The following is a 24,559-nucleotide window of genomic DNA, read 5'->3' as shown; positions in this document are numbered from 1 at the left end:
ATGTTCTTGCGCAGAGCTGTCCTGGCTGGTGGAGCAGCACTCTTTGCTGCAGCGGTTTTGAAGCACAATGGGGAAGACTCAAGTGAACCTGCTGTGTCATGGCCACCACCCTTCACCAGGTGCTGGGACCCCAACTGGGACCGGTGAGTTCTTTGCATAGTAGATGTGACTTATCTTAGGCCCCTTTCACACTGGGGCGGTGGGGGCGTCGGCAGTACAACAGCGCTATTTTTAGCGCTGCTGTACCATCGTTCTTGTAGCTGTATTTGGCCGCTAGCGGTGCGGTTTTAACCCCCGCTGGTGGCCGAAAAAGGGTTAAAATCCCTCGTACAGCGTGGCTATAGCCGCGGTATTGCTGCAGTATAGCCGTGCTGTCCCAATGATTTCAATAGGCAGGAGTGGTTTAGGAGCGGTGAGTTCACCGCTCCAAAGAAGCGGTTTGTAGGACTTTTTTCACCGTCCTGCCAGTGCACCGCTTCAGTGTGAAAGCCCTCGGGCTTTCACACTGAACAAACAGCGGAGGCTGTTTAGGGGCGGTTTGCAGGCGGTATTTTTAGCGCAATACTGCCTGCAAACCGCCTCAGTGTGAAAGGGGCCTTAATGCTAGAAATGTTTGAATATTCTCATGTGGGATGAGCAACTCCATCACCAGCCTGGCCTATTGTAGTGTACCAGTTACTACTGCTCATATACAGAGGGGATGTGTGACCCATTTACAGGTTACTTATTGTGAAACCTTCCTATAGTGAGCAAAGTAGACTGAAGCCCTTTTTTTTTTTTTTTTTTTTTTTTTTTTTCCTCCTTTTTGTCTTTGGGTTTTAGGGTGAATTTACTCTATACAATCTTCTTCTAGCATTGTCAATAACTAGTGCCTGCCTGGTCTGATTCTTTGAATCTGTTTCTAGAAACGTATGTATTATTTGCATAGCTTTTGTTAACATTTGAGATTATAGTCTGTAGCTAGGTCCCAGGCCTCCTTTGATCTGAGAACTGCCAGGGATAGCTGACATGCTTCTGTGTCTTGTGAGGCATGGTGGGTGTATAGTTAGTCATTGGGTGCCAGACACTTCTTGGATGCAAAAGAGTATTTCTTAAACCTTTTGGAGGGAGGGTTAGGGCCAGGACACCCTTGGGTAGTTGCAAGCTTAATTGATAGACTCAAACTTCAATAGGAAACATGCAGGGAAGGGCATCCAGCAAGACTCTGCATCTGTAGGAATGCTGTCCTATGGCAACAGTCTTTAACCGTTCCGAACACAAAGCTCAACAGTTCTTTCACTAGCTCTCCTTGTAGTTCTTTAGCCCACTGATTCACTGCCACTGAATCCCTTGAGGTCCTTCAATCTTCAGAGGTATCTTCCTCAAGTGTCACCCCCTGCTTCTCTGCTGGGTCCCTAGCTTGACACTCTCTAGATGCCTCTCAAGCTTCACCCATGGTCCCTGACTTGACACACAAGGTTGCTCTACAAACATCACCTCACTGGGTCCGTGGCTTGATTGCCACTGAAGTTTCCGGATTCTTCACTATCCCAAGTTGGTGAGAATACTGCTCTGGTGCTTCAGTTACTCACTGTGGTCCCTGGTAATAAGGTGGATAGTCTCTTACTGGCGACAGCTTCCCCTCTACCTGTGACCATGGCAGGTTCTCTGGCCAACAGAACTGTACTTTTGGTTGGACTGCAAGCCAGTCCCAACCCTGTGCTGCTCTCTTGCTTCTGGATAGGCTCTCAGACAGCCTTGCAGCCAGATGTGCCTGGGATGGGCTCCATCCACGACGTGTGTGTGTGTGTGTGTGTGTGTCCCAAGGCCTAACTTGGGGAGAAATCAATGGATCTCTAACCAACCAGGACAACTACTCCTGGCAAATAAATTTGTAAGGAGCAACCCTGCCAAACGCCAGGGTGCTACAAGTCTATGGGCAGCTTTACATAGATCCAAACAGGTGGTGTGGCCTTGTTTTAGGGCTGCAAAACCTTGCTCTCGACAGAGCTGCTGGGTCTTTGCCTACAGAGGGGAAGTCCAGCCTGGAGGCCTTTCTGCCCTCCTGGACAGCACTGCCATGTGCTTGCTGTTCGTGAGGGCCCGGATGCTGAAGCTACAGAGAGCTGACTGAGTGGCTGTCACCTAGTCTGGTATCACAGGAGAAAACTGTCACATGGATCTTGGAAGTAGGCAAACAACTTTCCCTCAACTTGTGTGTAGACTGTGGCATCTTGGCTCTTTTGGGCTGCTTGAGCCAGCTGAGTTTGACAAAGGGGACATTGGCTGGTGTCCAGAAGATCAGAGAATTAGATGACTATGTAAAGGGGCTCGGCTCTTATTGCTCTAGAGAAGCTTTCTTTTAACTGCTTCACTGTTGGAAGGACTTCATCTGGCTGCAAGGCTGTGTGAAGGCCTATCCAGAAGTAAAAGGCAAGCACAGGGTTGGGACTGTGGCTTGCAGTCCAACCAAAAGTGATTGGTTCTGCTGGCCAGAGAAACTGTCAGTGGTAGGAGGGAAGCAGTCGCCACTAAGGGACAAATCACCTTCACCAGGGACCACAGGTACAGGAGCAACATTCTCACCAAACGGGCATGATGGAGAATCAGGGAAACTTCAGGTGATCGAGTCAGGGACCCAACCATCGGAAGTGACACTTGCAGAGCAGCCTTGTGTGTCAAGCCAGGGACCGAGCTGGTCAGCAGGGGTGAAGCCAGAAAGGTATCTGGAGTGCCAGGCTAGGGACCCAGCGGGGAAGCGTGGGTGACACTTGAGGGAGATGCCACCACAAAAGCCTTGAGGAGCTCACAGGATTCAGTTGGTGATTCGGTGAGACTAGGAGCTCAAGGGGCTGAAGAGCTACAAGTGAACATTGTAGGGAAGCTGAGAGAATTGTTGAACTTTGCGTTAGGAACTGTTAAATACTGTTTCCATAGGAGACAGCAAACCTGCATCCGCAGAAGTGACACCTTGCTGGGGCCTTTCCCTGTACAGCTGTCTTCCTATTGAAGTCTTGGAGTCTGCCTATTGAAATTGCAACCACTTAAAGGTGTCCTGGCCTTAACCCTCTTTCCCTTGCAAAATGTAAAAGACTGCTAAACGACAAACTTTTGCATCCAAGAAGTGTCTGGAGCCCAATGACTTTCACTATCTTTGTACCCACATGCCTCTCCTGCTACATATTGAAGGATTTCAGTGGTCTGTGGCCTTAAAGGTTCTCATTAGACTGGAAGAGGTTAGATTCTGCTACAGTTTTATGAATGGGGAAGGCAGAGGGAAAGACAGGAACACCAGGCATTTCACACAAAGGAAAGAATACAAATCGGGATACTTTTCTCAAGTCCTCTTCCAGGATGGCACACCAGAGATGAGGCTCCCCCCCCCCACAGGAAACACAATCAACAGCTGTTTTAAGTCCCCACCCTTCCCCCTTGATCAATCTTTGAGTGTTTCTCCCTACACAGTGAAACTGTTTGTTGTGGGGTTTTTTTTTCCCCAAATTACCCGAAGCCTGGGGCTGGCAGTCTCCCCCTGGGAGCTGGACCAAATTCCTGGGAAGCCTCTGGGTCTGGCAGGATCTATATTTATCCTTCCTGAGGGGGGGGACTGGAAGAGCCCCCCTGAGAGCTGAAAGCCCCTGGGTACAGTGGTGTACCCAGAACTTCAGGGGCCTTTATCCTGTCTCCCCCCTTTACCTGTCCGGGTGTCTGTTCAGATGGGGGTGCTGGCCGTCGTTTCTTTCCAGGGGATTGTATCCCCTGACTCCTGGGCCCCTGGTAGCTCGCGTGGGCTGCTGGGGAGGGCGGACAAGCACCTGCGTCATTTTCAGACTTTTGGAAAATGGCGGCGTTCTTACCCAGGAGGGAAGGCTGAGAGTCAGCAGGAGCAGGCGCCCACATCCTCCTTTCGCTAGGCGAGGAGGCACCAGTTCGCTACGGTGGATGTCTGCCTAAACCACCTCAGATGGGAATGAGGAACGTAAGGCATTGCCCCCATGTGCATATACTGACTGGTACACTGCAGGACACAGCCTAACCTTGCAATTCCCTATGGGGACAGCAGGGGGGGGGGTTTACTTTGGCAGCTACCCTCCTTGCATGTGGACCATAAGGATGGAAAAGCAAGACCGGGGGCTGTGGCAAAAGAGCAAAACAACGGTGAGTACGTTCCTTTGCCTTGGTAACTTAGCTGCAAAATCCCCAATTCCAGCCAAATGGTTTCTGGGCATTTCAGAGAATCTCCCCTGGGGTCTGGATTCAAATAGCACTGAAGCTTCTGCTAAAAACACCAGTGCAGCTCCCTCTTACATCAGACGCTGTATGGTGGGCAGAGGAACAAGTGTACCTAAACCACCTCAGATGGGAAGAGGTAGGTAAGGCATTTCTCCCCCTTCCCCATGTATATACTGACTGGTGCAAGGCCTGGGGTCTGGCTACAAATGACCCAGAAGTTACTGCTAAAACCACCAGCCACAGCTCCCTCTTACAGCAGAGACACTGGTTATCACAACAGTAAGTTGCCAGCCTCTCCCTACATGCCTGGTTGTGGTACATTAGTAAGGGTGACCAGGGCCAATCCCAGACGGGGTGCAGTGCACCCAAGAGGCGGGGGCGCTGAAGCGCCAGAGTGCATCGTTCCCTCTTCCTCCTCATCCTCTTGTTTGTGTCCAGGGCCGCTGTGTTAACTGCTCAAGCCCCTCCCTCCTCCTGTCAGAGAATGGAGGCAGAGCGGCTGGTCTCTGTGTGGAGAGAGACCAGCTGTGCAGTGATGTCGCGCGGGCGGGGCGGCCCGTGCCTGACACGTTCTCCTCTCTCTCACTCCTGCCTGCTGTTTACTGCTCTGTTCTCCACCTCCATTAGTATAGACCCCCCCTCCATTAGGGTACAGTAAAAACACCCGGGCGGCAGCTGGAGAGGACAGTTTTCAGCCATGCCGCCCAGGTGTTTTTACCGTACACTAATGGAGGGAGGGGGTCTGTACTGGGGGGGGGGGGGGGTCTGTCCTGGGGGGTCTGTACTAATGGAGGGGGGTCTTTCCTCAAGGGTCTGTACTAATGGAGGGGGGGTCTGTACTAATGGAGGGGGGGTCTGTCCTGGGGCAGTCTGTACTAATGGAGGGGGGGTCTGTCCTGGGGCAGTCTGTACTAATGGCGGGGGAGGGGGGTCTGTACTAATGGAGGAGGTTCTGTCCTAATGGGGGGGGGGGGGGGGTCTGTACTAATGAAGGGGTGGTTTGTCCTGTGGGGTCTGTACTAATGGAGGGGGGTTTTTCCTGGAGGGGGTCTGTACTGAGTAAGGTCTGTACTGAGGTAGGGGTTTATACTTCCTGCAGGTTCTGCACTGATGGAGGGGGGTCTATACCTAGTGGAGGGGGGGGGTCTGTACTGAGGGGCGACTATAGTTTGTGGAAGGGGGGGTGACCCCCCCCAACCCTAGTGATGCCAATGCAGCTGCGGGCTCTTCTTTCCCCCCTCCCTCTAGTGCTGCTGTACTAGTGAGCGGTGCTTGCCAGCACAGCCGCCCACTATGTATCTTCCCCCGCCTTCATATGCCCAGGGAAGAAACAGAATAGAAAGAGGCTTGTGGGACATATAGTCCCAAGGACTGGCAGCCCCACTGTAACACAAACTGCAGCCCACACAGCATGCTCAGCTGAATGGGAGAGAGAGAGCCAGGAGCCTGGGAAAGCTTTCAGAGAAGTACGCCCAGTACTCCAGAGGTAGAGGACAGTGCTGAGGGAACACCATCAGAGAACCCTGCTGCCCTGCACCACCAGAGGGAAAGCCACACAGCCTAGCGCCATCCCTGGAGATGAAAGGAATGGAGTCATTGCAGGAATACAGATCTGGGTGCTACCCAGCAGTCGCCATGGGCAATTTAGAGTGAGCTGACTCCAGATCAGAGGAACTGTTGCTGTATGGCTGGGTCAGGTGAGAGGGCCGATCGGCCATTATCTACTAACGTCCATAGGAACTGCAGTCTCTGACCATCTCCTGTACTATGTCTGCAGTCTCTGACCATCTCCTGTACTATGTCTGCAGTCTCTGACCATCTCCTGTACTGTCTGCAGTCTCTGACCATCTCCTGTACTATGTCTGCAGTCTCTGACCATCTCCTGTACTATGTCTGCAGTCTCTGACCATCTCCTGTACTATGTCTGCAGTCTCTGACCATCTCCTGTACCATGATTGCAGTCTGTGACCATCTCCTGTAATATGTCTGGGGGCTCTTTCTAACAGAAGCCATCTCTGTGTGCATCAGACTCCCCTCCAGGTCTCAGTGTACACTCCTTCCTGTGTTTTTTTTTTTTTTTATTGTTAAAAGATCATGGGAGGATCCCAGGGTAACAGACTTCTTAGGGGTACATCTTGGTGTTTTGAGTCATTGCCATAGAAACATTTGTAAAGGGGAGGAGTTGGTAAGATGACCACGCCCATGTGGGGGTGCCAGAAATATTTCTGCACCCAGGCGCCGGTGACCCTGGGATCGGCCCTGAGGGTGACTATAGTGAAGGGGGGACTTGGTAGATACAAAGAGCATGTATACCACTGAACAAGTTATTAATTGTGCAATGGTTGAAGGATGCAGGAGTAAGCTCCCCTGGTCAGCAGGTGCACTAGGTTATCCGGCCCTATTAGCCCAGCTGCTAGGAATCTGGAGTTGCTCCAGGATGCTTAAAGGCTGTCCTAACTTTCAACGATTGGCAGGGACCAAATTTCTGTGTAGCACAGTAGGGGTTCCCTTGTGACAGATCCTCCTTTTGGGGGTTGCTTGCTATGGGTAGCTTTTCATAAGCTCCCACTCCACCTTTACACTGGTTATATTATAGTGCAGGGGGAAAGAAAAACCTTTGTTGGTTTGGGCTACAGTCCACTCAGTGGCAGATCTAAAGGCGATTTACCATAAATCGCTTCCTATATCCTTTGAGGTTTTTCAGTGCAAACATATGCAAGAACTACATGAATGCTTGTCTAAGGCCTGTAGGTAGCTATTTAGCTCCAGGCTAAATTGGTAACCACCCTTTCTAGAGGTCTTAAATTGGTCTCTAGGGCTGAGCTCATTGAGACTTTAGTTGCTGATCAGCCCCACCCGTGTATGAGCTGGCTAGCATTTGCTCAGTGTACGGAGGTAAGGTAGGACAACAGCTACTATATTAAGGTGTCAACCAGTTTAGGATTTGTTCCTTCACTGGTGGTGAAGGGTTAGTATCTACAGCCTAGGCTATGCCTATGAAATTGCCCCTGTTTGGTTATTTCATAAAGGGATACACCATGACTCATTCTTGGCTGCTCACCAGTAGACCTCAGTAATGAAGGTTTGTCCTTGCTGGGGTGTTTGGTAGCACAGCAAAAATACACATTGAGATTTGTGGCACTCCTCCAGGGAGACATCTCTGCTCTTAGGGGTTTATTGCTGTACATCAGAAATGCACTGCACTGAAGCTCGTTTGGTGTCCTTTATATCCTAAAGGTACTACTTTGTTTGGCTACAGATCAGAAAAATACAACAGTGAAGGTGGTCTGTACTTTCTGGTTTTGTGCTGCACAGCAGAAATGCACATCATTGAGTCTGGTGACATCTCTGCTCATAATTGTGATTTTGCTGCCCATCAGACATAAACAAGATTGGGGTCTGTCTGTGGGGTTTTGTGTCCTGTATTGCCTTATTGGCTGCTTATCAGAAAGGCAGCAGTGAAGATTGATGGTCCTGATTTGTTGGGCTCCATAACAGAAGTACAAATTGAACCTGTGTCAGGGGTAGTACATATACTGCCTTTGGTAATCGGTGCAGCAGCACAAAGTGGCATCATGCCGATTCAGACAGTGCTATTAACGGCAATGGCTGACAATTTTAGGCATGTGATTTGACATGTTGAGATTTGTAATCTTGAGGTCTGTGGATCCAGTAAGCAGGGACTGCTGGAGACGCTGCGACCTGGAGTTGCACAGTCATCAATGGTACCCATTGGAAGCCATAGTATATGACTTCTCATGTGTTTTGCCGTCCCAAGTCGCAGGTTGGGTTGCAAGGGTGTGGGAGCCCTAAGCTTATCTGTCCCTTCTGGTTGAGGTTTTGCTACGCAGCAGGAATACTCATTGTGGAGTTATTGCCTTATTTTGCAGTAGACCAGGAAGATTGCAGCTGTAAAGACTGTCTGTTTCTGTTTATGTTGCTGCACAGCAGAAATACTCAACATTGAAGCTTGCTGGTGCTTTCGGTTTCATATTGCCTTACCTTATGGCACATCAGAAAAACACAATGCTGTAGGTTGCTTGTGTCATTTCTCAGGGTTGGTTTTATCTGACACTACAGAACTGCATAACAGAAAAGATTGTCTTACAACTGTACTTGGTGGTTCGTCATAAATACGCAACATAGAAGTTGGGTCTTTCTGTCTTATCTTTTATGGCCTTGTTTTGCTGTACATCAGTAAAACACCACTGTAAAGGGGCTTCCCGTCCTTTCTGTATCAGTTATGACCTAGCTAGCTGCACTTCAGAAATGCGCAGCATTTAGGGTTGTTTGTCTTAATGCTTACATCTTGGCCGCACATCAGAAAACCAGACTGTGAGGACTGTTTGTCTACATTGAGGTTCAGATTTGGGTCTCTTACCATATTTGATATGTCGGTTTAGCTAGTCACACTCAGATACACAACATTGTCTATGCTTGTGTCCTTTCTGTCTAAATCTATTGTGCTATGTCCACAATCTATGGTCTTTTCATTTGTGATATTAATACATGTATCACCTTTTTGTATTTCAGCCTTCTCTTCTGTGGAAGGGCCAGGAGTTCTGGCTGCAGATGTCACATGTCAGAAAGCCTTGACCCCCCCTTACATTCAGGGATGCCAGAACCATTTCCTAGGGTTGAAGCCCAGTAGGGTTATGGGTCACTGTTTAATAAGAACTTAGGAAGTTCTGTTCAGAGGAGTATTATGACCTGAAGATTAGGTATAAAGATGTATACCTGACGAAATGGGTTACAGCTAGGTGCATGGCCTTCATTTTGCCCTTCTAGCAAAACCTAGATGTAGCAATATCGGTGTTTTACTCCTGCTATGGATGTTAATCTCCTGAGTAGGCTCTCGGGCGTAAAACTATAGATTGGGCATGCCTTAAACCCAGGGATTAAGCTTCTGTTAATCTATTTCCCTTAAGTAGGTTTCCCTTCAGTCTTAGCTGACGTAAAGATAAAAATGAACAAAGTTCTGTCAGAGGGGCCCCTTTGGCAGTTTTTTTATTTCCCTGCACAGGGTTGTGTTAAGACAGGCCCCCTTATTGATCAATGTAGTGTCCTTGTCTTACAACACAGGTCTCTGATCTTTTTAGTGGTTCTAAGCAGCACCTATAGGCCATGGTTGTTAGATGTGTCACAGGCAACATTGATAACCTACAAGTTTAACATGTTTTCTGATTCCATCTTTAAGAGCCCACTCCACCTAGATCCTGCATCTGAAGCAGAGAAGGCAGGGACATCAGTGGAGTAGACCAGCAGATCAGTCACATGATCCAGCTAAGATACCTTCATCAAGCATATGGAGTGAAGGTAAAGCTCACTGCAGAACCGAGGTTTGCCAAGAGGGTCTTGCAGTGGTCCCACCCTAAGGTAGGCCTGAGGTACTTATCCTCTCAGGTGTGCCGTCCTGGAAGATGACTTGAGAAAAGTACCATTTACTTGTAACTGTCTTTCTAGGAAATCTTTCAAGTTGGCAGGCCTACTTTCCACCCATTGGAGGAGGGAAAATTTTAGAACACTAGAAGGTGAGTGCCTATGAGGAATGATTTCCTTGTGAACTGGGTTCAGGAGTTACTTCTCTACAAACTGAGGATCAAGGGGAAGGGTGGGGACTTGAAACAGCTGTTTGATTGTGTTTCCTGTGGGGAGGAGCCTCTCATCTCTCAGGTGTGCTGTCCTGGAAGATTTCCTAGAAAGGCAGTTACTGGTAAGTAACTGGTATTTTTTCATACAGCAGGCACATATCAGAATATGAAGTGTTGGGGTAACAAACACTTTAACTGATTTCATGTACAACTATAGGTAAAAAGCTTCCATTTTGGATGGAGCAAGGGAGGATTATAACCCCTTGGGACTTTCCTTCTCTTTCAATGATAATGGTAAACAGGACAAATGGAGAGTGAATCTCCCTAACTGGGGCACAGACAGCAATAAAAACTGACAGGTTGTAATCCCTATTCACCTCGTAACTAAAATCATGGCTTGTTACCTGCTATGCCAATAAAACCACCCCCTTTTCTCTAAAGACCACACATAACTGGGGTAAATTGGCTGTAGCAGCCGTTTTATTAACCAGTAATTACCATATCAATATCCTTTTAAACACAACATAGTTTTTTAACTATAATGGAGCCCAAGGTCCCAATAGGCATAAACCAGAACTGTACCTGCTAGTCACTTGTAAGGCCTCCAGTCCTGAACTCGCCACTCAGACAACTAGCAGGTACCTGTACCAACTAGGAGCCGTACCTCAGACTGGTCCCTACACCATACCTTTTGTGCCCATATGACCTAAAAGGACCTTGCACCCTGCCACCACCACCAGGCCTGACACCTTAGGTTTGAGAGAACCTCCAGGGCCCTCTGGATGCTGTCCTCCAACCCCAGATACCACAAATTGATACCGTCGGCATACAAATGAATGCCGCCCCCTCGTAAATATGTCCATGGTTTAACTTCCAACCATGATGGCGTACTTCCAAGCCCCCATTGCGTATCAGAAAGAGCACCACCTCCCGATTCACCTTTACTCTGGCCTTGATGATGCCCTCCACTGACCTAGCCCACCTTCATTTTGTACAGGCCACCATATCAGACCATACTCTTAAGTCTGCATATTCTGATCAACCTGAAGAATGTCAAATTTGATGTTCCTTAAAACACATGCAAAACCATCCATTCCCCACCCCCCCTCTACCAGCAGAGGAGACAAACAGGATAACATTCAGGCCCAAACACCCTAACTCATAGCGAGGAGGCACGTGCAGGTGGTATCGCTGAGATTCTCCACCTGCCAATGCGCCACAAAAACCCCCACACTTACCCTCCGTCATGGCCCTCGATGCAAAAGAATGAGAAGCAAATCGGATGGACAGGAACAGGCTATTCCACTTTTTCCCTGCAGACTGATGCTGCCCCCTTTCCTCCTCCTATGCCACTTCCCCCTGTCATGCCAGCCCTCTGTTATGGCTTTGGGATTGTACTATGGGCCTCTCTAGTTATACATTAACTTGAGGTAATGCTATTCTGTCAAGTGCCTGCATAGGGTCTCTTGAAGAAAAACTAACCCTTAGGGCTTGCTCACTTTGCAGTGTCATGCATTTTTCCAAGTAACATGCATCACAATGCTCCTTTCACCCAAGATTCACCTTTCCCAATGGGAGGGAGGGAATGTGTATCTTGGGTGACTACATCTAGAAGTAGACCCCTAAAAAATGGCATGGCAGGTGCTTAAAACTTGTGAGATGTAGGCAAAGGTTTCACCTGTGTCCTAGGACTTGAAATTGGGCATTACAGCATCAGTCTACAGCTGAAATATTTGGAAAAACTGCCTTCCTAACTTTTTTTTTTTTTTTTTTAGACGTGAATCAATGTCTCTTATCAATCTGAATGACCTAAAGGGCAATAGAGAGGATGACCTGAAAAGCCAGCTAAAAAAATATGAAGCAAAGGCCAGACGTCATATCTATCTTGTTCGCCATGGACAGTACGTGAAAGGTGAAACCGACTCTGAAAAAGTTCTAACCCTGCTTGGTAGGTTTGTTTAAATCTACATTTAGAGGCCTAGCTAATATGCCTATGGTCTTTATTCCTTGACATATTTCTAATTTTGGTTTACAACCAGTCTGCTTTTAAACCACTTTCACACTTCTGCCTGGGCCTGAAGGAGGAGGGTTTTTGCTTCAGTGCATGTGTAAAGACAGATGAGTGTCTTTGGGCAGTTTTAGTACTCCTTTGCTATTTCACATAGTTGTCAAAAAATTTATAGGGACACTTTATTGTGTATATATTAACTTTTTTTTTCCTTTGTCTGTAGGCAAAAATGGGTGTGGTTTAAACTAAATATGATGTGTGGTTAGTCTGAGATGAGGGAGGGACAGCAGGCCCAATCCTACACAACAAATGTGTATTCCATAATGTTTAACAATCGGCAGATAAAGATACTCCAAACACCTGGTGTGGGCGCTTCAATCACCTTGGCACCATTGTGGCGTCAGAATGATTGAAGAGCTTATTTTTTTTTATTACATTGTGATATAAAATGGTTCAACTCACCATAATGCAGACTTGGTGGGAGCCCTGAGTCGCTTACCACCGTTGCCTCCTCCTTACATCAGGTGTCCACCAGTGGAGTCTCTGCTGCCATTACAGTAGACCAGCTATCATGTAACACAGGTCACTTTCTGAGGGGAACAAGCAAAAGGCAGAGCTGGCCAGGTGGCTGCCAATAAACTGAGTTGCCACCAGCCCCACAGCCTTTCACATAACAGGTGGGAAAGGGTGGGGTGTTGGCAGCTCAATTTCTATTGGCAGCCACCTGGCCAGCTCTGCCTTTTGCTTGTTCCCCTTAGCAAGTGACCTTAGCAAGTGACATGATAGCTGGTCTACTGTAATGGCAGCTCCACCTCTTGCCTGTTCCCATCGGTGAGTGACCAGGCTATGAGAGCTGATCTTCTGTAAAATGGTGACCGGCGGAGACATTTCACTGCCAGCTCCAGACCTCTGGCGGCAAAAAAATGGGAACTCAGATTTCCCAGGAAATGCTGAAAGTGGGACAAAGGTCTGAATGTCCAGGGAAATTCAGGACAGTTGGCAACTATGGTTTCATAATCGGCAGAAGTGAGGAATCGGCTCTGTGGGATCACAGCTTTGAGAATGCAAGGGACCAGTCAGACTTTCAGCTTGGACAGAGGGACACTAATGCTGAGGTATTGAATTACTTTGGAATATAAATTGGGTCTCGTCTTTGTGCTTTCCCAGCTTTGGTTCTGCTAATTGGTCTAGACTCAGTATTGGGATCAATCTAAGCCAATGGGCTCTTTGGATAATTTTTGTGGGGTTTTTTGCACTGGTGATTTGATCAGTTTCACTGCCTTAGTAATTACTACAGCTGTTTCATCTGAGCAAAATCCAGAAAACATGACTCGTTAGGCCCCCTTGAGGATTGGAGTTGAGAAACGCTGATCTAGAGTATGTAGCAGACCCTGTATATGGGGGGTACTGAGTGGGCAGACCATACCCTAGACCTGTGTAGTGCTGCCCTCTTGAGGGTCGCAAGATGGCTCAATACCCCTCTGGCGACCCTGAGAGTCCTGACACATTGGCTTTAAACTTTTGTTTGCTTCACAAAAAAAGACAAAATGAGAGAAGTCAATGTGCATAACTATTCACACCCCTAAAGTCAATGCTTGGTAGCACAGCTCCAGGTTGCTTTTGGATAAATCTCTGAGCTTTCCACATCTTACCACTAAGATTTTTGCCCATTCCTCCTTGCAAAACTTCTCCAGCTCCAAGTTGGATGGTTTGTGCTTATGAACAGCAATCTTTAAGTCTGACCACAGATTTTCTATTGTATTGAGGTCTGGGCTTTGACTAGGCCATTCCAACAGGTTTCCCCTTAAACCACTCAAGTGTTGCTTTTAGCAGTGTGTTTGGGGGTCATTGTCCTGCCTCAAATCGCACAGTGGTACAGGTTTTGCTCAAGTATATCCCTGTATTTAGAACCATCCATCTTTCCCTAAATTCTGACCAGTTTCCCAGTCCCAACTGCTGGAAAAACATCCCCAAAGCATGATACTGCCACCACCATGTTTCACTGTGGGGATGGTATTCTTTGGGTTGTTGGGATTGCGCCAGACAGTGTTTTTTCTTTGGCCAAAAAGTTCAATTTTAGTCTCCTTAGACCAGAGCACTTTCCTCCATACATTTTGGGAATCTCCCACGTGCCTTTACGCAAACTCAAAATATGCCATTTTGTTTTTTGCTGAAAGTGGCTTTCTTCTGGCCACTCTGCCATAAAGCCCAACTCTATGGCTGCTTATTGTCGTCCTATGTACAGATACTCCAGTCTCTGCTATAGAACTCTGCAGCAAGGTTATCTTGGGTCTCTGTGCTGCCTCTAATGCCCTCCTTGCCTGGTCCATGAGTTTTGTTGTGCCATGTTCTTTCCATTTGGTTTTTGATAGATTTGATAGTGCTCCTAGGGATCATCGTGTGTGTGTGTGTGTGTGTGTCAACATTGTCCCTTATGTTATAGAGCATATGATCAACTGCATCTCCATTTTGTAATTTCCCCTCAATTTTATAGTTGCTTTTTTAAGGAATGTACATGCCTTATCTTACTGTCTTAAAACTTATTAAACTTTTTGCTTGAGCTAAGGTTTCATTAAAACCCCTTTTGTGAGTCATTGTAGCTGGATCCTAGGAAAGGCATCCTATGTCCTTGTAGATAGGTTATCTTTGTAAACTCATGAAGAAAATCTCTGTAGAAGCCTGGTTAACCCTTAGAAACTTAGGAGCAAGCTTACCCCTCCCCTCTTGTGTTGTAACTCACATATAAATCTTAAAGAATTTCAGACTCGCTTTGCACATGAAAGCTGCCTCGTGTGTGATTGGCCCTCCAGAGTTCTGAAGGGTCTTGGTGGGCTACCAAGGAACAAAGGGTGGTCTGCTGTACAGTAATCCATCCTTTCACCTTGTTTGGAGAGTTTCTTGGTCTTCATGGCAGTGCTTGGTTAGTGGTGCCTCTTAGGTGTTGCAGCCTCTGGGGCCTTTCAAAAAGGTGTGTATGTAATCACAGATCATGTGACACTTAGTTTGTGGACATTTCACTAATTATGGGACTTCTGAAGGTAATTGGTTGCATCATCTTTTTATGGGCTTCATAACAAAGGGTGAATACATAGGCACATGCCAATTATCAGTTTTTGTTTGTTTTTCTGAAAAATTTGTATGTGTATTTTACTTCACCAACTTAGACTATTGTGTTCTGATCCATCACATATAATTCAGATTAAAAACCTTTTACGAAAGGGGCTGTAATGTAACAAATGGGTAAAAAAGCCAAGGGGATGAATACTTTTGCAAGGCACTAACTATAGCACAATTCAACCTGCTCTGTAAAGTTGGTGGTAAAAAGCTTAGATTTTAGAAACTATTCCCTAAGAGCCCTTTCACACTAAGCGGTAAAGTGCTGCTAGTTTTAGTGGCGCTTTACCGCTGTTAGTAGGGGTTAAAAGCACCCTTGTTGTGGTGCTGCCAAAGTGCTTTGCAGGCACTTCAGCAGTGCTGCCCACTCATTCCAATGGGCAGGGGCGGTGAAGGAGGAGAGCTGTGTACACTGCTCCCACACCACTGCAAAGATGCTGCTTGCAGGACTTTTTTTTTTTTTTTTTTTTTTTTGCCCTAAAATGGCACCTGTAAAGTGCTTTGGTGTTAAAGGGGTCTAAGTGGGGAGGAAAGCAATGGTAGTCCAGTGTTGTGTGAAAATCCAGTTAATGTTCAGCTAGCTTGAGTACTTATTTGCACACAGAATAGTTCCTGCTAAGGTAGAGTAACTGTTACAATAGATTGTGTCGCAAGTAAACTTCCTGTGCAACCAGAATTGTAATGTAAATTCAATGATCGCTGACTTCGAGATTGATCTGCTGTTGCTTGTAGTTCCACAAACCTTAATGAATGGCATTGATGTCTCTAGTGTCCATGATGTACTGGAGCAAATCTTGGCATCAAAGATGAGTAGGAAATAAAGATGTCTAGACAGTGTCCTAAACTGGGCAATCATCCACTTGCCACACTGGAACAGAAGACAAGGATGATGACCCCCCCCCCCCCCCCCCCTTAACTGTATGGCTCAAGGGGCGGCCTCCATGCCGCTCCACGGCTCACACTGATCTGATTACTCTGCAGGGTGGATTGGACAGGAATGATCTCCAGGCCGCTGAACAGACTGTCAACAGATGTCCTTCAAGATATGTGCTGGGTAAGTTTGTTAAAGTAGGCTGCAGTTCCTCACGGTAGCAGACTCCCTGCTACACAGATCCATGCCGATCCTGAGAGCATGCCAGACCCCAGCCTTGCTGCTTATAATCCCTCCCAGCGATCTGCGCTTCTCAATCAGCCTGTTGGTAGTTGTAGTTTCACATCATGCAGCCAGAGGGCAAATCCCTTCCAGATAAACTACATGTCCCAAGATGCCTTGCTTCCTCTAATCAGTCACAGAACAGCTAAGCTGGAACACTAGGGGAAAATGGCTCCTTAGTAACAGCGTCTTCTGCTTGCAGGAAGTGTAAGTATCCAGCTCCTGGCTACCCCTGTCTGTGTTATATAGTTTGGCAGGAGCCATTTTGTGAACAGTTAAGATAACATGTAGGGTTGCCACTTTTTTCCTTCAAGCCAAACCTGAACAATTTAGCGGCACACAGCATTTATTTTTTTTTCTATTTGACCAGCAGTCGGTGCCCCAGAGTGTCCCATTCTGTTGTATTATCTATGCCTTACCGGCAGGAGGGTCAGTCACTGGAGCTGCTGTGAGTGGTAACTGGCCAGAGTTAGGGAGGGAACCGGCTAAGTGTCTGAACTGGCTGGAGTTAGGGGGTGGAGGTGGAACGGCTCTAAAAATCCTGTGTGCACAGCGGCAAGTGTCATTGGTTGCTAGGACACTGGCAGTCCTAGCAACCAATGTGTAGCGGCCCCATTGGCTTTGAGTAAATAACAAGAGGAGAGCTTCTGATGGGTGTAGTACTTTTAGTCTTTTGCCTCAATGGTGTGCATTAAGGTTAAACACCAGAGGTTAATCTTTTGACTCAAACACTAAGCACCATTTGCACTGTAAAATGACCTACAATACATTACTTTACAGAGATCACCAAAAAAAGGTTACAACAGAACTACAAATGTGGTGGTCCATTATCTATACACATAAATTAATATTAAACATCTAAGGAAGCATGACTATGTTCAAACATGTGGATTGTCTACAGCATATCTTTTAACTAACAGCATGGACTTAATTTGTGCCTAAAAACATACTGATAACGCACCTTACTGCATACCTTGCTCTGCTTGGCAAGGGGTGCAAACTTTAAACTTTAGAAAACTTCCATAAACTGTATCCTTCCCACAAGGTACTGCTGGCTTGCCTGGATGCTGAATTAAATGAAATCCCCTTGCAAAACTAGAGGAAGCAGGAAGTGTCTGGTGATTAAAACATTCCCCAGAGAAACAAGAGTAAGGCAATAAACCTGTCATTCAGTGCTGAACAAAGATTTAAAGTGACAAGCGGACAGTTGCACAATGGCTGCAAAGCATTCACAGGCTGGTGGGGTGGGGGGGCGTTAGACACCCTGCATGGGAGAAGGCAGAGGGGGAGAGTGCACAGCAGAGGAAGCCACAGCTGGCAGGAATAATTACTTGCTTCAAGGATACTCCCCACAGTGTTCCTGCACTGGCTCCATCCCCAAGACAGATACCTGATGGCAGTGCTGGGACAAGGTCATCCAGCTCCCTGGGCAAGGCTGACAAACCAGGAATGAAGGCAGCTTCTGTCTTCCCCCTCCAGTCATGTCACATGACAAGAAGGCAGTCTTCCCTCACTCCCCAGTGGCACTGCACTGAGACTGAGGTGTTTTCAGGAGGCATCCTCTTCTGCCCACAGTAGGTATGTTGCCTGTTTTAAACCCCCCCCCCCCAAGCTGCACTACTGTGCATTGCATGCAGTTGCAGTGTGGCCCCGTTCACAAAGTGGTGGGGGTACAATTCCTGCCACAACTGCAAATCCAAATATTGCAGCAGTGCCATCTGTACAACTCCCAGTTGCTGCCTCTTCAGCTTGAATGGGGTGAGTGATGTGGAGCAGAAAAATGAGGCTCTGCAACATGTGTTATTTCCTGCAAGTGTAAATGACCCAAGGCTAGGTTCACTCTGTTGCATGGCTGCCTGCATGTGTGGGACGGCATGTAAATGGCACCTATTCCCACAACCACCTGTAGGCAAAGTTCCCAGGTGTTTTTTACATGTGCAAGGCTGCCATTATTGGCACCCCCATGCATCTGAAGATGCAGCACCATGCAATTTCCCCACAAATGTTTTCATGAAGGTGCAGGGACCTGTTTACTGTATCCACACAAAAGCAAGTCACAGCAAGCGCAGTGGTGGGACCCTGACATAATCAGCTTAAAGGAAATGCATACAGCACAGTGCCTCCAAACATCATTCACCTAATGGCACAGTCACTTTAAACAATTTCCACTAAGTACTCTCCTAACTGGCAAACCTATTCACAGTCCTCAGCTGAATAGCAGAACATTGTACCTGTAATTCTTCTGTGTTCTTGGGTTTAGTCTCTGCATTTTCTGTCTGCTTCTGTCCCAGTCTGTCAGCCTGCCCACCACATACATTGCTTTAGAATTTTTAGCTCTGTCAGATGCAGTCCCAACATTTTCTGCTTCTATCCCCACCCGCTGGCCCGCCCACCACCTGTAGCACTTCCATAGACTAGACTATGTTCTACAGGTCTGATAGGAGGTGGACGGGGACAGAAGATGCCAAAAATGCCAGGTTTAAAACTAGACAGAGCTAAGAATTCCAAAGCAATTCAAATGGTGGGCGAGCTTACGGGCAGGGACGAAAGCAGACAGAAGATGCAGGACTCAATCTAAGCATTCTAAAGCATTGTGGGTGGGGACAGCGGCTGACAGTTTTGATCATGTCATTAAGATGCAGGACACTGAAGCGGACACTGCGTTTCAACCCCCCCCTTAACACTGCGCCTGGGGTGGGCAGGTGACCCTTTGGCATGTCCCCTTGCACCAGCTCTGCCTGATGGATTGGGACTAACTGTCCAGGTATCGGGAGGACAAAAACCTGGGCACAAGTGTCAAAACCCAGACTGTCCAGGTCATTCCTGTACAGGTGGCAACCCTAATTACATGGTCTTTTCTAGATGGTTGCAGTTGATCTATTGCTGTGGCCCCACCCACTCTCCTCACTGACTTTGCCAGAAGCAGAAGCCAATGGCACTTGGCTGTGTCAGCCACTGAGGATGAGAGTCCTGGACAAACAAGTCTCTCGTGCAACATTGCTGGATTGACATGGGGCTCAGGTAATTTTTTTTTTTTTTTCTTTTTTCTGTGCACAAGGTGTTTTAATGCATTAAGATGCTTCTGCCTTTTCTGCCTTTACAACCAGTTTATCAGAAATGTCCAAGATTTGGTAGTTTGACTCTGTATCTACACTATTACATTAACTTGCAGTGTACTTGCCTGACATGTGCAACTTGATCAAGTTGGTTGTGTGTTTGTTTTTTGTCCCCCCCTACTTAACATTTTGTTATGCTGTAGGTCGGGAGCAGGCTAACTTAACTGGTCAGCGCCTGGCTAGTTTCGGTCACACCTACAATGTGATGACTTACTCTACACTGCAAAGGGCCAAAGAGACATCAGAAATAATTGGACAGCATCTGCAGGGTAAGTATGAAATGAATTACTGGGTTGGTTAAAAAAATCAGTATTGTAGGTTTTTGCATCAATGTTCAGGAAAATCACACCATGGGGTTTTCCAAGCTGTCTTCAAGACTGCATAAGACAGAGGCTCCTCCCACTGAAAGTAATTTTGCTGGTAACAGTGCTGTACCCTAAGATGCTTCCTGTCCAGCAAACTATCTGAGGCACCACCAGCTCTACACTGAAGGTTTTAATGTCTTGTCTTGATGCTTTATGTAGGTGGGGTTTATTTTTTTTTTTTCTGATCGGGGACTTGAGTCCAGTGGTCACCAACTGAAATGTAGCACTTGGAGAATCTATTCACATATACTGGGGGGGGGGGGGGGGGCCAGGCTTTCCATTTAACAGCATGAGGGCACTGGATCCAGAAGCACAGGTCTTTTGAGCAAGTCATCTAGTCTCGTCAGACAATGCAACAGGCAGGGGAGCACCAGATTCCCATTTGTCAGTCAGCTGGCTTTGTCCAGCGATGCCAAGCTTCCACGAGTTGCGCTGTACTTTGTCTACATTTGTGTTAATCCTCCCTAATAAGTACTTAAACTTGTAAGATATCAGACTTTGATTGCTACACTGAAGCAAGCAGTTTCTTTAGGAAAAAAATTCTCTGCTGGTAAAAGCTTCTAAACATCTATAGCACTCGCTGGATCAAGTTTGCTATAGGGGTGAGCCTGGTTTTGGGGGGGGGGGGGGGTTTACATTGGAAAGCTTTGGCTTCCTTGTGGATAGAAAAGGCTGTTTGCCATTCCAGAGCACATGTTCAAGGCTCTGTGGTAAAGCTGTTTCACTTGTGTCCTGTATTGGCCATTGGACCTCAGGTTTTGGGAGTTACCGAGGACATCAGAAGGACCCCCTTCATGGCTTTACAATGTTTCCTGTCCTGGTCGGAAGGATCTCTTCATGCTGTTTTTTAATATGGAGATCTAACTCCAGACTCTTTTTGGTGGGGAACTGTCATATTTTGTCCATGTATTGTGGATGCCTGTTCACACCAAAGACCATCATTGAACAGAATGGCAGTGGTGTAATATAAATATGGTGCACAAGGCATCACTCGCCTTCAGAACAAATGGCAGGTGAAATTGTCAGTAAGACAAAGCCCCCCCCCCCCCACAATCAATCCAGGGGCTCTATTGAGGTTGGCTTAAATATATTGAAGGTGCTCAGGAAAAGTTGGGCCTGGAGAACTGATGCATGAAGGTGTAGCAAAGACTAAATCAACTTTGGGTACAAGTGGCTTATCAGTAGCGTCAAGATGGCTGCCATGTTTTGCTTGCCTTGTGCAATCAGTTTGAACCACCAAGCCTATGCCAGGGTTAGTGGCTGTGTTGCTGTTCTAATTAATGTTAAACTGTAGCATGTAAACAGCTGAACACTACAAGGCAAAAGGTAACATATGGTACAGCTGACCTACATATTTCAAGTGATTATGAGCATACACCAGATTTGGGATATGCTGGTAGGCTGTCTGTACAGAAATATGGATGTGAACTTGCTAACTAAGATGGACACTGAAATTATTTTTTTATCACAGGTATGAAATGTGCTGGTTCTGACTTGCTAATAGAAGGGCACCCCATTAGACCAGATCCACCAAGCCGTAAATGGAAGAAAGATGTTGAGGTGAGCTTTACAAAGCCTCTGCACTGAAGTTCAGTAACTAGTCAGACTTGTAGGAATATTTTCTCATTGAGTGGATGAATCAACATTCTGTTTAAGGAAACACATGGAAGAAAAAAAAGCTAACAGCTCTAAAGATTAACTGTATGTAGTTTCAGCATGTAAGAAAACCTAGAGGCTAATGGTTCAATGCAGATCTAGAAGGCAAACTTGTTACAGCACACATCCTACCTTGCCCAGGAGCAGAGCAGTAAACTTTTTCACTGATCTCATGCAGTGTGTCTGACTTGACCTGCAGTTATCCTCTATTACTCACATGTGAGACTTCCCACTCCTAGGTAAGTGCAATGCATGAAAGCACTACAACCAGCTAGGCATCATAGGGAAAAAGACTACTTGTGTCATTTGCAGTACTTTTTTCAGCTATATTGATCATTTGATTAACCACAGTGGCTTTATACAAAGTGTTAAAAAAAAAACTGACTTAATTCCCAAGTTGTATTGCCATGCAAGAATTTTGAATAAGATCAGGTATAGACTATCAAAAAAATTGACACAAGTCACTTTACAAATACTCTAAATGGTCAGGTTGGGATATGCATACAGATAATTTGACAGCTTCATTGCAAATATAAGACAGCAGAGTGTAATATATTGGCTCAATTTCAATCGTTTCCCCTCATAGATGACCTAACCCTTGATGACTGGCTAGCAGACAATCTGTTTTGTGGACTCTTTCCCCTTGCAGAAAGAATAAGCGTCAAATATGTAAGATTGGGCAATTGTGTTCAAGAATTGGCTCCCTTGGCGCTCTGGGACCAAAAAATGTCTCAGTTTATCAGGGGGAATTTTCTAGATCCTAATCTGTTATAGGATGAATCTTTTACAATAAGATTTAACTGATTCTACCTAAAATGTCATTGAGGGCTTGGGAGTAGCAGATTTGACTATGGTTGCATTATAACACATTATGACCAAACCCAATTTAGAGAATACCGTATTTATCAGCGTATAACACGCACCCCAAGTTTAGGAGGCAATTTTAAGGAAAAACTTTTAGGAGGGAAGTTTAAGGGAAAAAACTTGCATATCAATGCAGCCTTCCCTGTGTCATTGCAGCCTTGTGTCTTTTAAAATTGGTGCAGATCGAGATGCACAAAGCTGAGTGTACTTCGGCTAGACTCTGCTCAGTCAGGGGTGGGACTGCGAGAGGAGCTGAGTCCAGCCAAAGTACACTGAGCTTTGTGTATGGCAGCGCTCTCTTCTCTCAATCAGCGGAGATCGGCATATAACATGCACCCACAATTTTCCCCTGATTTTAAGGGTAAAAAAGTGCGTGATAAATACGGTATATTTTGTCCTAATCCTGTCTTTTCATATTTTATTGTACATATGGAAACCTTTTTTTTTTTTTTTTTTTTTTTCCTCTGTCATATATTTTCAACTTGTCAAATGATGAAATGCAGTTTACTATAAAGGTTGCAATTGTGTTTAAACAGAATATTGTACTATGTAGACAAATTTATATATCAACTGTTAACTAACTTCCTCAATGTGTTCAAGTTTTTTAACTTGACTCTTTCATAACATTGTAATATAGAGGGTCCCCTCTTTCATACTGACTGAAGTTCTCACAAATCTCAGCTTTAGGAACAATAGCCAGCTGTGTACACAAGGGTAAATTTGTCATAATTTATACAGTAGCAATGGTCAAAGTCCTTGAATACTTGCTGTGTCCAAGGTTTGTCAAACATAAAAGATAACTTGGTGGAAAGGGTTTTTTTTTTTTTTTTTTTTTTTTTTTTTTTTTTTCATATATAGTTAAGATTTTACTGTACAACATGGCCCATTGTGGAAAAGGTCTATGGTGGACCCTGGGACCTGAAGATGACCTTGTAATTTGTGACCTAACTGAAATCTGGTTTCAAGCTAGAGAAGTGATACTGTTTTGACTAATCTTGTGCTATGTTTTGACTTGTTTCCTAATTTTGTTAAATGCTTTCTGTTCTGGAAATCTCTCGTCTCTAGTATTTTGCTGCTGGACCACGCATAGAATCTGCTTTTAGATGCTTCATTCACCGTGCTGACTATGAACAGAAAGATGAAAGCTATGAGATTATAGTTTGCCATGACAATGTTATCCGCTATATTGTATGCAGGTAAGAATATCTGAGTTTATGCAAGATTGTAAAATGGTAAACTTGGAGTGATTAGAACGGCAGTCTGGTTCTGTTCACACCAGTCTAAAGCTGGCTATACATCATTTTGGTAAATCTAAGGTTGTAATAGAATATCCTAAAGATATGCATTCAGTTTGTATGCAGTCAATGCCCTTGCACTACCTAGATTTAAAGGGGATTGTGCAATAAGATTGTAACCTTTTTTCTGTGGTGAGACTAAGCTATTACTTATACAGCCTGTAAGCCACTAATTGCTGGGGGACAGCATTGTGTAATAATTTGGGTAACAATACTGGCAGTTAACTTCTGTGCAGCTGAAGTTTGCCTTTGTTTCTCACACTGGAGGTGCTGGTTCCAGGGCAGGGTATGCCACTGTACCTACACTCTAAACTCTCTTCACACCTATATGTGCGTAGGCCACACTTGCTTGGGCACAGCAGCCCTTTCATTTGAACAAATAAAAGATGTGTTGAGATTCCAATTTGGGGTGTTTTCTAAAAAAAAAAAATCTAAACTGGTGTCTTCCTCCCTCCCTAGGGCTCTTCAGCTGCCTCCTGAAGCTTGGCTACGCATGGATCTAAATCATGGCAGCATTACTGAACTTGTGATTCACCCCAATGGTCGTGTAACTCTAACAATGCTCGGTGATGCTGGGCATATGCCTGTTCCAAAGCTCAGCTACTAAACTGGATGATGCTGACAATTTATGCAAAGTCAGGAGTTCAGGATCAATACAACTGCCTCCAAACAAGATACTTGATGCAAGATACTGTCTTGACATATATGGTGATGGTTTAAACTTTTTTTTTTTTTTTTTTTTTGTTTTGCTTTAGCTGGCACTATGTATAACTGCAATAAAGCATGTCTGGTTACTGCTAATTATAGGGAACACAATTCCTAACACATGGTAAAGCTGCACTAGACTAAATGTTTTCTGTACACTTCAGGAATTTTGTACTTGTCTCATGTATACTTGTGTATTGATCTTGTATTCTGTGCTTGGTGAGATTTGTACATGGCAAATTTTAAATAAATGCAGTTCAAAACTAGCTTTGTTCAAGAATTCATCATACAGATGCCTTTTTTATAGCTACTTTTAGTAACCAGCATGTTTTGGATGAATTGACAACCATACTGACACTTAAAGGCTGATCTTAATTGAAAGCAATGTATGCTTCTGTGGCACTGGCTCGTTAGCTTAAGCTCACCATCTCTGAGAATTTTAACCCCTTCCCGCCGAGCGTACGCAGATGTGCGTACTCA

General features: G+C 45.7%; 1 protein-coding gene across 1 annotated transcript; it reads left to right on the top strand.

Annotated features, from left to right (window-relative positions):
- LOC141127913 (serine/threonine-protein phosphatase PGAM5, mitochondrial-like) lies at positions 1 to 24,209 on the top strand. The gene is made up of 6 exons (XM_073614833.1): positions 1 to 143; positions 11,579 to 11,751; positions 19,338 to 19,463; positions 21,031 to 21,119; positions 23,145 to 23,275; positions 23,834 to 24,209. Exons 1-6 carry the CDS (start codon positions 1 to 3, stop codon positions 23,979 to 23,981), a joined length of 810 nt encoding a protein of 269 aa, XP_073470934.1. The 3' UTR covers positions 23,982 to 24,209.
- Positions 24,210 to 24,559: the final 350 nt, after the last annotated feature.

The sequence above is a fragment of the Aquarana catesbeiana genome, linkage group LG01 (genome assembly GCF_042186555.1).
Source record: "Aquarana catesbeiana isolate 2022-GZ linkage group LG01, ASM4218655v1, whole genome shotgun sequence".
Lineage (NCBI taxonomy): Eukaryota > Metazoa > Chordata > Amphibia > Anura > Ranidae > Aquarana > Aquarana catesbeiana.
The sequence above is the reverse complement of the archived record's forward strand: the minus strand, read 5'-3'. Positions and strand labels throughout refer to the sequence as shown.

Bases quoted from the DNA above. Each gene is read 5' to 3' on its own strand.
- LOC141127913 (XM_073614833.1), top strand. From the start codon at position 1: ATGTTCTTGCGCAGAGCTGTCCTGGCTGGTGGAGCAGCACTCTTTGCT. The intron at 144-11,578 runs GTGAGTTCTTTG...TTTTTTTTTTAG, and splicing joins TGGGACCCCAACTGGGACCG to ACGTGAATCAATGTCTCTTA. The intron at 23,276-23,833 runs GTAAGAATATCT...CTCCCTCCCTAG, and splicing joins ATCCGCTATATTGTATGCAG to GGCTCTTCAGCTGCCTCCTG.